General features: G+C 39.2%; 1 protein-coding gene across 4 annotated transcripts in view; it reads right to left on the bottom strand.

Moving 5' to 3' along the window:
- MTRR (5-methyltetrahydrofolate-homocysteine methyltransferase reductase) overlaps positions 1 to 17,423 on the bottom strand; it is a 35,133-nt gene that overhangs the window by 9,751 nt on the left and 7,959 nt on the right. For 3 of the 4 annotated variants that reach the window (XM_071553663.1, XM_071553665.1, XM_071553664.1), the window contains 7 exons: positions 15,648 to 15,801; positions 12,638 to 12,755; positions 11,377 to 11,749; positions 8,387 to 8,509; positions 6,618 to 6,771; positions 2,268 to 2,356; positions 502 to 682 (listed from right to left, as the gene is read on the bottom strand). In XM_071553663.1, coding sequence (XP_071409764.1) covers positions 502 to 682; positions 2,268 to 2,356; positions 6,618 to 6,771; positions 8,387 to 8,509; positions 11,377 to 11,749; positions 12,638 to 12,755; positions 15,648 to 15,801 — 1,192 coding nt within the window. The remainder of the gene's footprint in view (positions 1 to 501; positions 683 to 2,267; positions 2,357 to 6,617; positions 6,772 to 8,386; positions 8,510 to 11,376; positions 11,750 to 12,637; positions 12,756 to 15,647; positions 15,802 to 17,423) is intronic. The other variant, XM_071553666.1, reaches the window with a different exon arrangement.

Here is a 17,423-nt window from a genome sequence, read left to right as displayed (position 1 = left end):
TGCCAGATGTATTTGAGAGTTGGGAGTATCCTTCCTTCAATGTTTTACACCAGCAAGTCAGTGAGTGCATTAGACATTAAATAAATACAAATATACTGGGGAAACCATTCTGTTTTAACAGGAAAAGTGGAGAAAATTAACATATAGGCAGAGAAATTAGGAGTTGTAAAAACGTGTCTTTTTTAATTGTAAGCAGTTGAAGAACTGACTTGTAAAGACAGACCATAATCCTGCAAGCACCTTTTGCTTATGTACAGGAGTAAGCCAGAGCCACTGAAAGCACAGGCATGAACCTAAGTGTTTGCAGAATGAAGGTCAAAGACTATGAAATGTAGAAGAGAGCTCTGTTCCCCAACAACAATTTCAGCCTGATCACTATAGAAAGTATAATATTCCTAAAGCAGTTAAGTGAACAGTTATTCCCCTTTCTTGGCAAACTGAACATTCAGTCTGATGCATTTTCAGAAACAAAATCTAATTAAATCTAAATCAGTCACTTACCAATTAACAGGTTAAGTGAAGGCTTGCAGCTTGGAAAAGCATGAAGTAAATCCAGGAAGCAAACATTAGAATCTCTAATAAAGCGTGTGTAATCAGAGGCTCCTTGTCTGCTGCAAAGCTCTTGAAGCCTCCGTTTTTCTCCTGCATCACTGGTACATTCTACAAGAGCTCGCAAAAATGCCTGTAGGGAAGAAAGGAAGAGTGAAGAGTAAAAAAACTTGTCCTTTTGGAAAAATGGTCACAAAACTGGGAAAAATTTGGGTTCTCTGGGACATGAAGCAGGTTAATGTATAATACAATTTATTTCCCAGTGCACACTTTTACCTACTATCAAAAATTTACCTTTTTTTTTTTTTTGACTGCTATTTTAATGTCTGGGTCAAGTTAGGAGAAAATGCTACTTAGCCTGAGCAGGGGAGAGACAAATAAACAGGCACCAGCCATTCCCTAAAAAATTCCAAATTTATGTAAGGTTTTCTTAATTCCCATATTTACTCTTTAGTTAGGCAGCTCCATAACACAAATTAATTTAAGACACAACATCATTTGCTATGTTACAGAAGCCAGGAAAGGAATAAGAAAAAGTCTTAGAAGAGGTATGACTATAAATAAAGTATGGTATTTAATGAGTGATGTAAATGTTGCTGTGGTGTTTTATTCCATACTTTATGCCTACATAATGGTACTGTAAGCTTTTCTTAAAAGAAAATTAAATTGAGCATTGCAAGGTAAAGTAAATCAGATGTAAATAGTTACAAGGGGTTTTTATTCCAAAAAGAAAGGTGGAAATAGACACAGTGTGTAAAATAAAAGTGATCCAAAACACCAAATGCAATCAGATGACACATCCAACACAAAAGAATACTTGGAAAGTAATGTGAGTGTACTCAACCACTGAGCTTCCAGACAATAGTTCTGAGCATGGAGATACATAAAGAACATTTTAGGCTGAACAGTTAACACAGCAATACTGGCTATGGTGATATTCCCAGGCAAGATCCTCTGCCTACTCATATTGCTGAGACAAATTTTCAAAACTGTTAAATGCAGTTTTGAAAAGATTGGAACAACTGGAAGATTCTCTTTAGCTGCAAAATCCACTAAATTGAATAAAATGGTTCTTCTAAAAACTGATTTCTCTCAGAGACCCAACCAACACAACTGTTTAGCTTCATCCTTCATACAAAATTATCTCTAAATTGTGTTTTGATAACACCAAAAATACATGCTTTTCCAGCTGCAAGCCTTCACTTTTTTACATGCACAGAATGAAAGGAAAATAACACTTATATGCTGTGAGAACAAATAGTATACAAGCAAAAAGCTTTCTTGAAATTCTGCTAGGTTACTGAAATGCTAAAGAAAAACTTCAAAATAATTTAAAGGACACTGTGGTATATTTGCATGCAGCAATGTGTCTTTTTAGTGACAGAACTTGACAGATATGGGTCCCTCTGATTAGAAAGAATGTTCTCTCTAAAGTGACTAAGGGGCCAGGTTCAGTCAGCGTTCCAAATTATCTAATACTTTTCTACTTACTTCCAGACTAGTTATGAATCAAGGTAGTGCAGAACAGGAATGTTAGCCAGATAAAGTACCAGAAGTGAGTCTTCTCAGAGTAAAGTACAAACAGCAACATAAAAACTGACAATCCTTATTCACCAAGAAACAAAGAAACAAAACACAAAGCAAGGACAGATGTGTAAGAGCCCATATAGCATAAAATTACTAAGGATTTCTCTTTAAAAGAACAAACACATAAACACCTTTTTGGGAATTGCTCTTATTTCCAGACACCAGGTTAGAATGAATTTCAGAGTGCTTCTTTCAGGGATGTGTTGCGGACGAGATGCTCCTAGTTTAGTGGGAGGAAAAAAAGAACAAAGCAAAAGGTGCATCTATTAATAAAAAAAATGGAATCACATAGTCCTTGTTCCTTCAAGAAATAAGACAGCTAAACTGCATTTAATTCTGTTATGTTTGAGCCCCAGCTCGTTAGCAGAAATTATAAGAAGTTTTCTAATGAAGTATAAATGACAATGTTCCGATGAAAAGTCAAAACTCGTTAGGAAAGCAGAAAACTGAGGAGAATACTGTCCAGTATTCACATAAATTTCATTGCTAAACCACTGCAGGCTTTGTTCCTACTTTCCAGCTTGAAAAAGTTCAGAGGAATACTTACCAGGAAAAGGAATATCTACATTTCTCCCCTCCATCAATAAGCACTCTTGAAAACCAAAACACGCTGGAGCTTTCTAATTAGCTATTCCAAGGTGTACAAAGCCAGACAGTGCCATGCTAGAGCTTCTGAGACTCAGCAGATCCAAGGGGTTTCTGTACAAGCAAATAATCCCTCCTCCACTCTCTACAGGTTCCACATCTAGGAAGGTGATACTCTGACATTCCATCTTATCCCTTCATGGCATCAGCCAGGCTTCTCATCCTCACTGCATGTCATGCTAAAGCAGCTATTCTAAGTTATCTCCAAAAGCAATAGAAGAGTATTTATGTGACAAAAACCCACTTTAATTAATAAGCTCTGCAGTTACCAAATTGTTTCCTTACAGACACAATTTGCCTATTGGGATTGCTCTTGACATCTAGCTACTGACTGTTACCATGCTTTTTTCCACTCAAGAGCCCCTTAGTACTACAGAATTTTTGCTCCAAGAACGGCCCTTTAAAATTTGCTAAATTACCTCTTCGTTACAGCATTACTTGAGTGAACTCTTGATACAAAGAAGAAGATTTACTTTTAGAAGAGGACTGGCATAATTATAATGCAGGAAAGAAGTGTCAGTTTTCATATTTATATAAAATTCTTTTTCTTGAACATGCAGAGAGCATGTTACAAAAAGTAATTCACCCTCTTCCTAGGATGCTGGTATGTAGAATAAAAAAACAACTACAGAAATCCAGTATTTAAACAATAGACTTTGTACTAAACTTCAAATAATTTCTCTTTTGTCCTCTCAACTTATCTACTTTATCAGATAGACCAAACATAAAGGTCACAAAAAAATTCAGTGGAATTTCTGGTAAATTGTAAAGATGCATGAGAGGCACAGCATGCTGTTCAAGCTCTTCTCCCAGGTTTTTCAGCTCTACTCATTTAGATTGTATTAACTATTACAAATTCCTCAGAAATGTGAATGAAGTTGAAGGCCAAACATCTAAAAAGGAAAGGAACTCTGGAACATTTCTAAAAACAGTTCAATTCTTTGGTTCAGATTGGCAACAAGTAGGTAAGTTATAGCAAATTAATGAGTCTCTGCTCATCACCACAGTACCAAAGAATGAATTGCTCTGGATCACAGAGAAGACTCAATAGCAGAACCAATAATTTTGATTCTCTGTGCTGCAATCCAGTGTTATGATCTTCCTGTCCATTATCATCCCCTAAGATTCACAAACAGGCATGTCATTTTACATATAAGATATAGAAAAATGTGTGCAAGTAACACAATTCCACCCTTTTTTCCCTGATTAGTGCTACATTAGGCAGCCAGAGATACAGTAACCTGGGTTTACACATAGGATGAGAGCACTGATATTTCAAGTTTCACTCAATTATTTTATCAACTTTGCCTTGGAAGGACAGTTTTTTTGGTATACAATAATCAAGGGGCTAAGCTATGCTCACTTGGCTTATGCAGACTTGGTTCCACATGGAAACTGCTCTACCACTGCTGAACTTAAAGTGCCCTGTTAGGGCAGCTTTATATCCTTACTGCAACAGCAGTATAGCAGAAAAAAGGGAACTGTAGGCAGGAAGGAGAGAATATCTCTCCATGCCTATTCAAGACCTTCAGTTTAAACATCGTATTGACACTGTCATTACTTTACAGAGAGAGAGTTGTGTATTATGCAGCCAGTTAGCAGGGCTCTGACTTGCACAGAAAAGCCTATTAGTCTTCAGGACAAACAAAATTTCAAGAAGTAGCACACCTGTGAAATCTCTCACACAACCCAGTCTATTGATACTTGCCTGTGCACAGTTGTAGGGCTCTAGATGGGGTGACACTGCCATAAGCTTAAAGGTACTCAGGACCAATCCTGATTCAAATGCAGATTGTTACAAAGCTGGGACCTTGCTGGGGCCTTTGGTGGGAGCAAGGAGGCAAGGTGGTGTGTCTGGAGGGTGTACATTTCAGAGGAACAAGGGTGATGGGTGTTTCCCAAGAGGGAGGTGCACGGATAAGGGGTTTATCACAATGAGGTTGGATAACAGCTAGACCAGCCTGGCAGATGGAGGGCTTATCCCTCGTACAGCAAACAGGCTGAAACTCACACTGACTCTGCACCAAGTATAAATGGTGACCCTGCACTGCAGAGGTTTGTTACTGGAGTGCGCTCAGGGATAGGGATCAGCCACATCTGGACATCCCATATGATATGTTCCCACACGGCCTGTAATGTGAACACATCTCATTAATCACAGAATCATAGAATCGATTGGGTTGGAAAAGACCTCCGAGATCATCAAGTCCAACCCTTGGTCCAATTCCAGTCAATTTACTAGATCATGGCACTCAGTGCCACGGCCAATCTCAGTTTAAAACCTCCAGGGATGGTGAATCCACCACCTCTCTTGGTAGCCCGTCCCAATGCCTGATTACTCTCTCTGTAAAGATTTCTTTTCTGATATCCAAATTAAATTTCCCCTGGCAGAGCTTAAGCCCATGTCTCCTTGTTCTATTGCTGACTGGGAGAAAAGACCAACCCCCACCTGGCTAGAACTTTCCTTCGTGTAGTTAGAGACAGTGATGAGGTCACCCCTGAGCATCCACTTCTCCAGGCTAGACAAACCCAGATCTCTCAGCCTCTCCCCATAGGACGTATGCTCCAGTCCCTTCACCAGCCTTGTTGCTCTTCTCTGGACCCACTCCAGCCCCTCAATATATCTCCTGAACTGAGGGGCCCAGAACTGAACACAGTACTCAAGGTGTGGCCTCATCAATGCAGAGTACAGGGGAAGGATCACTGCCCTAGTCCTGCTGGACACGCTATTTTTGATACAGGCCAGGATCCCATTGGCCTTCTTGGCCACCTGGGCACACTGTTGGCTCATGTTGAGCTCCCTGTCAATGAGTACCCCCAGGTCCCTTTCTGCCTGGCTGCTCTCCAGCCACTCTGTGCCCAGCCTGTAGCGCTGCATGGGGTTGTTATGGCCAAAGTGCAGGACCTGGCACTTGGCCTTACTGAACTTCATCCCAATGGAATCAGCCCATCTCTCAAGTCTATCCAGATCCTTCTGCAGAGCCCTCCTGCCTTCCAGCAGATTGACACTTCCTCCCAACTTGGTGTCATCAGCAAATTTGCTGATGATGGACTCAATCCCCTCACCTAAATCATCAATAAAGATGTTAAATAGGACTGGAAGCTACTTGTGTTACTTGTGAATTCCAAGAAAGAGGCCTTTTTACCTCTCATACTTAATGGACAGCTTGTGTTGCCCTTAATGATGCAGGGAATCTCACCATGAGAACTGACTTACATATAGACCAGAACAACAAAGATCCCTACCCCATCCCATGGAAATAAAAGCACAACTCAGCAGCACCATTAAGACACCAACTGCAATCCTAGAATGGAGTAATTTGCAGAGGCCCACAGGCACACCTTGAACCTACAGCTACCTTTCTGAAGCATGGGATCATAACTCTGTAGAACAGATCATATGGACCTACAAGCCCCTTAAAAGGCACCCCACAATATCACTAAGGCTTATACTTCAGGAGTGCAGCCCTCTTAGGCTGCAAACAGATTGATGTGAAGTGCTGTGCAAGATGTTACTTTCAAGTGGGGGATTGTAAGGTTATGTGGTTAAAGCTTCATCTCCATAAACATAAAGGAGCAGAGAGGAAGAATGAGATGGATGAATGCCAAGGCCAGCCTTAAGTTCTCAGTCAAAAAATAACTCATCTATAATAAAAGCAGCAGCAACATTCTTATGTATCCTCTCAGAACTAACACATCGCTGTGACTTCCAACATGTCTCCATGAAATGACAGCTGTGTTCTAATATTAAAGGTAAAAATGTTCAAAACTATGCATACCAACTACTACCAACACAGAAATGAGCATTAGTCTGTGACCAGTGCTTCATGCCATACCTTTCTTTTTAGTGCCCTGCTTAACCTTTACACAAACGAAGTCATCTCCTTTTTCAGAAAGTCCCAAGATGCGAAGAAGCTCTTCCACCTCATTGGCATTGTTGGGACATACTACACGAAAGGCATCTCCAGGTTGGTAGTAAAAGACTGTATTCTGTTTTAAAACAAGAGATAACTTCTATTAAATTATACCACAAACCAAGGCTAACAGCATCCTCATTCCTGACAACAGTCTTCCTACTATTGCACTCAAATTAAGTCATATGTTCTTTTAATCTGTACTAACACTCCAGTGTTTGGAGTACATCAGAAATGAAATAGTCATGTTTTCTTTCCAGGCTTAACCTTACTACCTAGAAGAATCTTTCCTTATCTGGTTTAAATATTTGGACACTCTTTAATGAGAACTGCTGAGCAGCCTAAAGAGAAGGAAAATAAATACGTATTAAGAGGATGTGTTATATAATCAGCCCAGACCATTAATTACTGATGTACTTTGTTTTCTGGTTTGAGAAGAGCAGAGAAATGAAGTCCTCCTAATTAATGTAACTTTGTATAGAGATACATTATCACTAAAAGAAAATTTGCTGGTTAAACTATTTGATGAACTGTCACTGAAATTACTCCAACTGCTTTTATTTTCTGGAGGAAAAAAGAACAATAGCAAGACATGAGCAAAGTGAAAATTCAAATCTTAAGACCTAGATTCTACTTAGTTGCCTGAGGTTCTTGTGGGTAACTGCTGAAACCCTGCCCAAGCTTCTGCCTGTTAAAGGAATGTACAGAATTATATTTGCATCATTATATTTCCTTGTGCATCAGGTGAGGTAACCTGCATACACAGACTGTCAAGAATGTTAAGTGAAAAAGGCAAAAAAATGCTTAGATTTTCAGTGGGTGTTGAAGACAGAATGCATACATACATACAAATATATGCAAAAAACCCGTGTTGGTCAGATAATCAGTTGCTCAAAACTTAACAGACTATTTAGAATTGGAATTCAAAGAAGCCCCATGTATATTGACACAGATTAGCCTTGGAGAGTCCAATACCAAAATCAGAATGTCCCAAAAGCAATATTCTACAAATTTGGGAAATCACTCAAAAGCAACATACTTTCCTTTCAAAGATTTCTTATAAAGTAATATTGAGCACTCTCTGCCTGCCTTTCCTCTTCAAACCAGTATACAAAGTACGATCTTCAATGAATAAACTAAACCAGTTTTTTAGCTGAGGGTAACCGAGACTGACAATTTGAGCAGTATCTTAAGCCAGAGAAGACGAATGCCAGAGGCAGAAACAGTGCTCAAGAGCTAACAACTCCTATAACACCAGTCAAATTACTACTTGTATAGATTACTCACCACAAGGAACAGTCACAACTTATTATACAGTTTCTGAGTATTTTTCAAGTTGTATACTTATAAACTGAAAGATTATTCATTTTCAATATTTCCTGATGACCTATCTCCACTGCAAATTTCCTTCAAAAAGGTATTTCAGTCAGTACAATATCCATGGAACCACAAAGAAATTAATCTGACACTTTATTTCTGTTTTGACTTTCACAGAGTCCTATTTTTAAGTGAATAACTCAAACTTTACATTTACAAAACGGATCAGCGTAAGCTGACATCCTATTATATAGGGAATTATTTTTTATTTTTAAACAGTCAGATAATTTCCCCTCTCAATTATTATACATAGCCCATATGCTTTTCACCCTTTATTTGAACCCACTGAAAGAAAAAAGCCATCACTAACTTACTGAAATATCAAGTTCCAAGCGCAATGCAGTTTTTATTGCATCTTCTCTAGTGAGCTGAACTGCTTTTGTAACTGGCACTTCAAAGGTTGTTCCCTCTGAGATAAGCGAGGACAGATGCGGATTCTGAAAAAGCAGACACAAAAACTTACACTAAAAATGCAAATCAGCTGAACTATAGCTTACTATGACATACAAGAATTAGTGCTGGTACAGGTTTGGTTTTTTTAAGCAGTCTTGAAAAACAAAACAAGCTAAACCATGAATCTTCTATATACAAAGAGTGTTTTGCTCTACATTTTTAAAAATTACATCTAAGCAGTAACAGGCATGTATTCAATTATAAGAAGTCAGTAGACTTGAACAGTCTAATGGGCCTACTTTATTATCAAATGCAGCTAGCTGTTTCATTTTTCAAGAACTGCCTTGAAAATAGCCAATTAGAGAATGGCATTTTGTTAAACCCCAGAAAACTCCTGCCTAATTAAAGGCTTACAAGCTGTATAAAATGGACATAAGAACAGAAGCTACATCACTGCAGATTTACAGGCTAAGACTTTGGGGTCAATATGGGGCTATTATTATGGACAACTTATAAAAGGAGTTGAATTTAGAGCTAATGAGCAAACGCCACACCACAAAACAGAATTATGTTATTCCATGACATTTCTACACAGACAAATATATGGCCAAGATTTGAAAATGTGCACCAACAATAATTTCAGATCACATCTGTCAAAGGTTGTCACTTGAAGATCAGACTACAGCCTTCATTTCTCCATTCCTAGAGTTCACAAGTTTAAGTTGATATCATGCAGACAAAATGCAAAGAGATGGGAAACATACCATATGTCCATAACAATACTCTGTCAAATGGAAAGGAATTATTCTACCAATACCAGAATATTCGTTAATCTGAACATTTCCTCTTTAAAAAAAGGAGACAAGAGAATCACTAGAGGCCAATGGTTGGAAATTTCTTTTTATTCTCTTAAAATTTTGACACAGTGGTTAATGGCCTGGACCATATCAACTTGCTGTGCATCAGCTGGACTGTGGTAATTCCCTATATTTGTATTCCCTCCTAGTCAAGTTCAAGGCATAATGAAATCAAGATCTAAGATAAACTGTATTGTATTATCTTACACTTGCCACAAACGCTTAAGCCCGTTACTGCTCTGCTATTAATAAGCAACAGTTTGTTAATCCAACCCTGAGACTCAGCAGCCATATAGAATCATATAAGTAACTAGAGAGATCAATGTATCCAGCCTTCTTTAAAAGGCAGGGAATCTCTCTTTAGAGACATCCAAAACTCAAGTTGATGCATTTCAAAACACATCAACTTCAGCTGTGCTCAGCAAAAAATACCCATGGCTGTTGCAATGTGATAGAATAAAACAGGGCATGAATTGTTTGATACCTGAAAAAACAAACATGACTCTATGTGGAACCTACTGGTTGACAAGGTCTAGCCAACTATGTCAAAAACAGTGCCAAAACTAAAACACCCACAAAGGCATTTGATGCTTTCCAAGGCTCAAGAGAACAATCCAGATTTATACATGAAATCTGGACTAGAATCGTTAATCTGTCACTGAATTCCAGATTAGCAGATTCAGTTTTTTCCATTTGCTGTTCAAAAGCAAAATTTACTTTTTTCTACTTACAGAAAAATTAAAGCATAAATAATAGAAGCTGATGAATTCTTTTCGACATAATATATGTTGACTTTAAGAAAATGAACTCTTAAGCACTGTGTCACCACCTTCAACCCAACTATTAATCTTTAAACGATGAGTACCTCTAAATCATAAGTCTCCAAATATTTAATTGGGATTATTAGATTCACCAACCTCAGCAAAACCAAACACAGTGTGAGGTTTATTAAAAAAGCAAAACTATCCAGTGTTTAAATCTATAACATAGTTCTATTAGCCAGACTAAGTGATTCTCTCAGCATTACCATTAACACTCTCAACAGAGAGAGTCACAGCCCTTAGGATACTAAAGTAGCCACACCAGCCGACTGGGCCCAGAAACCCCATCTCAGCTCACTCCTGGGTCTTCAGTCCCTGCCTGAGCTACACTACAAGAGTACTGGTCGGCAGCTCAACTACAAGCATGCCTATCACTGGACACAGATCCACGCCCAGATCTTCAGACCACACCAAATTCTTGGCTTGGACCAAAACCTGCCTCATTCCCACAAACTTGCTTGTTGATCTGCATTCTTGGCTGATGCTGGCTGCAACCTCCTGGTTTCCATCGCTTGGGTATTTCAGGATGGTGCCAGCTGTGTCACCACACTCTGCTCCTGGTTCCCTGTCATTTAAAGAGCAGCCAGAATTCACTGCTTCCTTGCATGGATAACCAAAACATCTGCTTTCTGCAAGCAACCAGAAAAGTTTGAGTCATGCATGACAACTGGAGGTAATTCCCAGCACATGCTTAATCCTTCTCTTTGTACAGCAAGTCTTTGTTCAACATGGCTTCACAGGAAAAGCATAGTGGCTTTTGATCTACAGTTCATCTTTCATTTCCAATAGTAAAATTATGGTCATATTTTTAGAATGGCAAGTTTCTCTGTTATTAAGAATGCAGCAAGAATTTGAGTAATTTAGAGCCTCAATTCATTCTAAAAGTACTAAAAATTGAATTGAAACTGTAGTGTACTCCTTACTAGAGGAAGATGTCTTCACCACCATAACATAAGCCACTGAGGACTTGCATTCTTGCCTTCCTGACAGTGCATTGCCAAATTACTATTTAGCTAAATTATATCTTGACATAAGTGTCCATAACTCATATGGTGGCAGCTACATTTTCACAATATAAATGGGCCTTTTACTTAAAATTCAAAAACCTACTGCATCTGGGGATGTATCTCAGATATGTAAGTATCCATTTCCTCTTTTGAGCTGTATGTAGGAGTACACATTCATACTCCTATGAGAGCTGGAGGCTTTTATCATTCAGGGTGGAGTCCTCACCTCACCATGGGTGTCCTGAAACTGCACCTCTATGTATTCTGGTGGCAGGACAGGAACATTAAGAGACTCCTGAGAGACAGGAGGGACAGAATGAACAAGTGAAGGTTCGGTGTTTCTAGCTGGAGCCTCAAGATTGATGTCATCCAGTTTCTGTGACGAAACATCAGAACTCCTTGCTCCCTCATCTTCTAGTTTCAAATTCTGTACTTCAGAGCTTAAGTTCAGCTCATGCATAACAGGCGGAGCCACAGAGAGAGAGCCAGAAACAGCATTGACAACATTGTTCATGTCTTCTTTCTCTTTCTGCAATAGTAATGCTTTCTTGAGGGCAAGCCAAAGTCCATCAATCCAAGGATCAACCACTAATTCCAAACTGGGAATGGAGGGAAAAAAAAGAAATGAATGGCTGAATTACTGTGACTTTCTGGACAAATAATGAAAACACTACAAAAGCTAAAAACACTATTAATTTACACTTTAATATGTATCTGCAGCTCTTACCAAGATTACTTCTTTGTTAAAAAAAATAGTTGTTATCACTACATAAATTTATGAAGTCTAAAATATGTAACAGCCTCACTCTTCTTCCAGTTTCTCATTTTTATTTTCACATGCTGAACTTTGTGACAGAAGTTGAAGGAATGGTACCAAATATGCAGCTTTGCATTGTGCAGCAGCAATATCAATAGCTTACATTAATGGTCCATTTTTATTATTTTAGAACACAAGATGTAAGTTTTATGGTTATGACAATGTTGTGTTCAACTGCCTTGCATCAGCATGCACAGAACTGATTTTAGCTGCAGTTCAAAATAACTAAGTCAAGACTGCAGCCTACTGGCTAGAAACAGCAGCAGAACAGGGAGGGAGTTGTTTTCTTACATAATTCCTCTACAGCAAACAGAAAAATCTTCTTACATAATTCCTCTAGAGATCCTCCCCCTACTCCCTAAAAAAAAATAAAAGAAAGAAAAAAACAGCTACATTTATAATCCCTCTGAATTACATAATTTCTAAAACTGCTAAATATTCCTTATTTTTTCAGGCATTTACAGATGTTTCCTCACACTTTAAAAATAGAGTTTTATTTAACAGCAATTGAGATTGAAAAGGCATACTGTGCTCAGACGGAACTCATTGCTATGAGGTGCTGAGCATCCAGGTTCAACAGATTTCGAATGGTTCAGAATAAGTGGCCAAATACACATATTGCAAATATTGCACCTCAAAGAAATAAAATCCAAACCCCTTCAGCTCTTACCCTACACAATCATCTGCTAATCCTGTGTCATAGAAGTGCTGGGCACCAAGTTCTTGAAGTCGTCGGTCTACTGTCTTTCCACCATTACAAAAGAACATGTACTCTGAATCTCCCAGACCTGGCAAATTCAAGGGAAAAGGAATCCTGTCAATCAAGCAGCCACCCAGGCTACACAAAGACCTGCAAAGACACTACACGATTTTCCTGCAGGCAAATAGAAGAACGTGGTGTGTTGGCATGAATCCAGAGGAGGGTCACCAAGTTGCTTAGAGGGATGGAGCACCTCTCCTATGAGGGAAAGCTGAGAGAATTAGGATTGTTCAGCCTAGAAGAATGATGGAAGAGAGATTACTTACAAGGGCATGTAGTGAGAGGACAAGGGTTAGGTTTAGAACAGATATCAGGAAGAAATTCTTTACTGTGAGGGTGGTGAGGGACTGGAACAGGTTGCCCAGAAAAGTTATGGATGCCCCGTCTGTGAAGTGTTCAAGGCCAGGCTGGATGGAGCTCTGAGAGACCTGATCTAGTGAAAGGTGTCCTTGTCCATGGCAGGAGGGTTGGAACTAGATGATCTTTAAGGTCCCTTCCAATATAGGCCTTCTACAAGTTTATGATAAATGTAATTACATATATATAGACACTTGTGTATGTAAGTGTATTATTCAGATACTGCATGGAAAAATACGTATGTATATATGAGCTTCAAACAAAACTGTGTTTGTCCCAAAACAGCTGAAAAAGTGGCACCTTCTTCACAAACGTAAGACAGAGAAAAACTCTGAAAACACCTTGCTTTCAATATTTCACATTTTAGAAAAATGCTGCTTTAGTTTGAGGCTTTTAAAATAATATATCAACAATTTAGGGAAGGGAGTATTAAAAGAAATCAAAAAAAATTGGAAACTTGAAAAAAAAGATCAAACATAGGAGTGATTTTAAACAAGAAAATAGGAAAAGCTGCATGAGGGCATCTGGTCCAACAACCTACTACTCAGAAATCAAAGATTTCTTTGTAGATCTTATTTTAACCGCACTGGGGTTTCTGCCCTTTAACTGTTGTGAAGATGTTCTGTTAGAAGATGCTCGTGCTTTACCAGCTGAACAGTCAGTACACTTAGGAGGTATGTCCATGGAGGATTTAAGAGGTCAACTAAAACACTGACCCACCTTAAAAGCGATTAATAATCCTTAACAGATGCTTGTCTAACAACACAAAGACCACTGGTTAGGTAGTCTTCACAAATTCGGTAAATAATCCCTACCACTGCTTCACTACTGCTATCAGAATTTTTCACAGCCTGACCCTTTCTCATGGGCAATTTCAAACCACTAGATTCTTATTATTCCCATTTGTGCTGGTTTTGGCTGGGATAGAGTAAACTTTCCTCATCGTAGCTAGCATGAAGCCATGTTTTGGATTTGTGCTGGAAACAGTGTTGATAACTCTGGGACATTTCAGCTATTGCTGAGTTGTGCTTACACAGACTCAAGGCCTTTTCTGCTCCTCAACCCACCCCACCAGCAAAGAGGCTGTGGGTGCACAAGCTGGACAGTGCCATGACAGCTGACCTCAAGTGATCAAAGGGTCATTCCATACCATGTGGCACCATGCTCAGCATATAAAGCTGGGGGAAGAGGAAGGAATGGGAGGACATAGGGAGTGATAGTGTCTATTTTCCCAAATCAGTGCTATGCGTGATGGAGTCCTGCTTTGCTAGAGATGGTTGAAACACCTGCCTGTCCAGGGGAAAGGGTGAATGACTTCCTTGTTTTGCTTTGCTCATATATATGCAGCTATTGCATTCTCTATTAAACTGTCTTTATAGCAACCCATGAGTTTTATCACCTTTACCTCCACGATTCTCTCCCTCATCCCACAACGGAACAGGAAGGGGGAATGAGAGAGCAGCTGCGCGGGGCTTGGTTGCCAGTTGGGGTTCAACATGATGCCACCTAATAATGGACTATTTCTCTCTCCTTTTTTCTTTTAAGAGGACTTTGCTCTCACTCAAGTACAATATTTAGAGCAAACACTTCATTGGACCAGATTAAATGGATACCGTGGATGTATTTTAAGACTCTTAACTTGCTAGACTTGAATTGTGTTATAACTTAGACACTATAATTTCTGCTACAATGAAAGTCAGCAATAATATAATGCTTATCTTCATCCATGTACGTATGTGTTTACTCAGCTATGAAAAACCTAACCATTTCACAAACTGTACTGTATAACTAGGCAACAGCACAACATCTCAAAATGTTACATGACTGGGATCCATATTTCAGACTTCCAGATTATATATCCAGTAGAAATTTCCTTCTAGTGGGTACCCTTCTCACTAGATACCTAGAAGCTTTCTCATTCCCAGCTATCAACTTAAACTTACCAGGTAAAAATAACCTAGGTTCAAGTAGGCATTTCTGGAGCTTGCTTACAAACACAATCTGAAAACTCAACAAACTGACCTTACCATCAGCTCAAGATGTATCAGATGCATTTTGCCAAATCTGTATTTTGCTTATCCATCCTTAAGCTGAAGTTACATTCCTTCTCCTGATAAGTATGACATTGAAAATTAAAATATTAATGCAAATTTAAAGGGATGGAATGATTTTAAAAACCTTATCTTTATGAATATTTTATATCGCCTTTCCCTCTGTATAGAGAAATGCCCAATGACTCACACAATCAAGTAAACTAATCTAGTTTGTACAGACTTGACATGAAATTAAAAATTCAACAGTTATAGACAGTTTATATGTTTTTTATGCAAAGAAAATTAAATTATAAAAAAATTACATTGGTAGCTTACATTCAGATAATTTTTGTGATCTTTTTCCTATATTGCTCGTAGAGGACATTACACAAAAAAGGTGTTTATGTTAAAAAAAAAAAGTGTCTTATAAGCACTTAAAAAAACTCAAACAACCTATTCAGAAGTAAAAAATAATAAAAAAAATTCTCTGAGAGACAAGTTCTGCAATAATATAGAAAATACTAAATCACCTAGTAATCCATACTGGAGATGTGTGAAATGATCAGGTGGTAAGGTTGTGTCTTGAATTTTCTTCACAAACTTGCGGGCAGTGTCTGGTGGATCTCCAGTACCCGTGGTGGAAATAACAATAACCACAGGATCCTTTTCTGTTTCCAGGTTATACTACAAGCAATAGAACAAGTTAAGTTACAAGATGCCATTTGATACCCACTTGTGACCTTAAGATATCCCACCTCCCACCCTCCGTCTTCTCAAAGATACCGAGAAAAATCTATAATTTTGTCTTACATTAAACCACAGAAAGTCTTTAAAGTAATTAAAAGTCATTTTGGGGATGCAATGTATCATCTTGTTTGGAGTTTTCAAGACCAGAATGGGTAAAGCCCTAAGGAACCCGCTCTGACCTCAACTGACCCTGCTGCAAGATGCCTCATGAAGTCCCTTCCAACTTGAAATATCCTATGATCCCATACAGATCCCACACATATGTCAAAGGGTACCATTTTGAGCAGGCTAGTTTCACGCATGGAGAATATTTCACAACTGCACTCAGCTTAAATACACAACTCCTACTGTATTTAATTTGTCAAGTGGAAAAAGTATTTTTGTATATATATGATTGAAATTGCACAGTTAACCATAATCCTCAGAAAAGAGGGGTGTGGCCATACAAGCCATTTCTAAGTTCCGTAAAGTATAATTTGGTTCTGTCTGATAACTTCTATGTTAAATTTGTTGCCACAAAAAATCCCCCTGTGCTTTGGGGGAACTAAGGTAGCTGTGAACAGTGCTGAACAGTCACTGTGGTCTACAGTCTCATTAATTTTGGCCCCTTCATCTTGACCCCATAATTCACTTTTCTCCCCTTTACCAAAACTGATGTTCCACATTTCCCAGTTTCACAGGGCTACTCCTACCATACGAGGTTGGCAAGAAGTGCCTGTATCAGGGACTGTGTGACAGTTCCATAAATTCGGGTCTTGTGCCACCATTTATTACTTCTCAAGTAAAAAGCATTCAGATTCTTTGGTAATTCCAGCTTTCCACTGATCATAGAATCAGTTGGGTTGGAAGAGACCTCTGAAATCATCAAGTCCAACCCTTAATCCAACCCCACTTTGATTACTAGATCATGGCACTCAGTGACATGTCCAGTCTAACCTTAAAAACCTCCAGGGCTGGAGAATCCACCACCTCTCTGGGCAGGCCATTCCAGTGCCTGACCACTCTCTCTGTAAAGAACTTCTTCCTGATATGCAACCTAAACCTCCCCTGGCAGAGCTTTAGCCCATGCCCTCTTGTTCTACTGCTGCTTGCCTGAGAGAAGAGACTAATCCCCACCTGCTACAACTTCCTTTCAGGTAGTTATAGAGAGTTATAAAGTCTCCCCTGAGCCTCCTCTTCTCCAGGCTGAACAACCCCAGCTCCCTCAGCCTCTCCCCATAGGACTTATGCTCCAGTCCCTTCACCAGCCTTGTTGCTCTTCTCTGGACCTGCTCCAGCACCTCAATATCTTTCCTGAACTGAAGGGCCCAGAACTTAACACAGTACTCAAGGTGTGGCCTCACCAGCGCTGACTACAGGGGAAGGATCACTTTCCTGGTCCTGCTGGCCACACTTTTTTTGATACAGGCCAGGATCCCATTGGCCTTCTTGGCCACCTGGGCACACTGTTGGCTCATGTTGACCTTCCTGTCAATTAGTACTCCAAGGTCCCTTTCTGCCTGGCTGCTCTCCAGCCACTCTGTGCCCAGCCTGTAGCGCTGCAGGGGGTTGTTGTGGCC

This window comes from Pithys albifrons, chromosome 4, assembly GCF_047495875.1.
Source record: "Pithys albifrons albifrons isolate INPA30051 chromosome 4, PitAlb_v1, whole genome shotgun sequence".
NCBI lineage: Eukaryota > Metazoa > Chordata > Aves > Passeriformes > Thamnophilidae > Pithys > Pithys albifrons.
The sequence above is the reverse complement of the archived record's forward strand: the minus strand, read 5'-3'. Positions and strand labels throughout refer to the sequence as shown.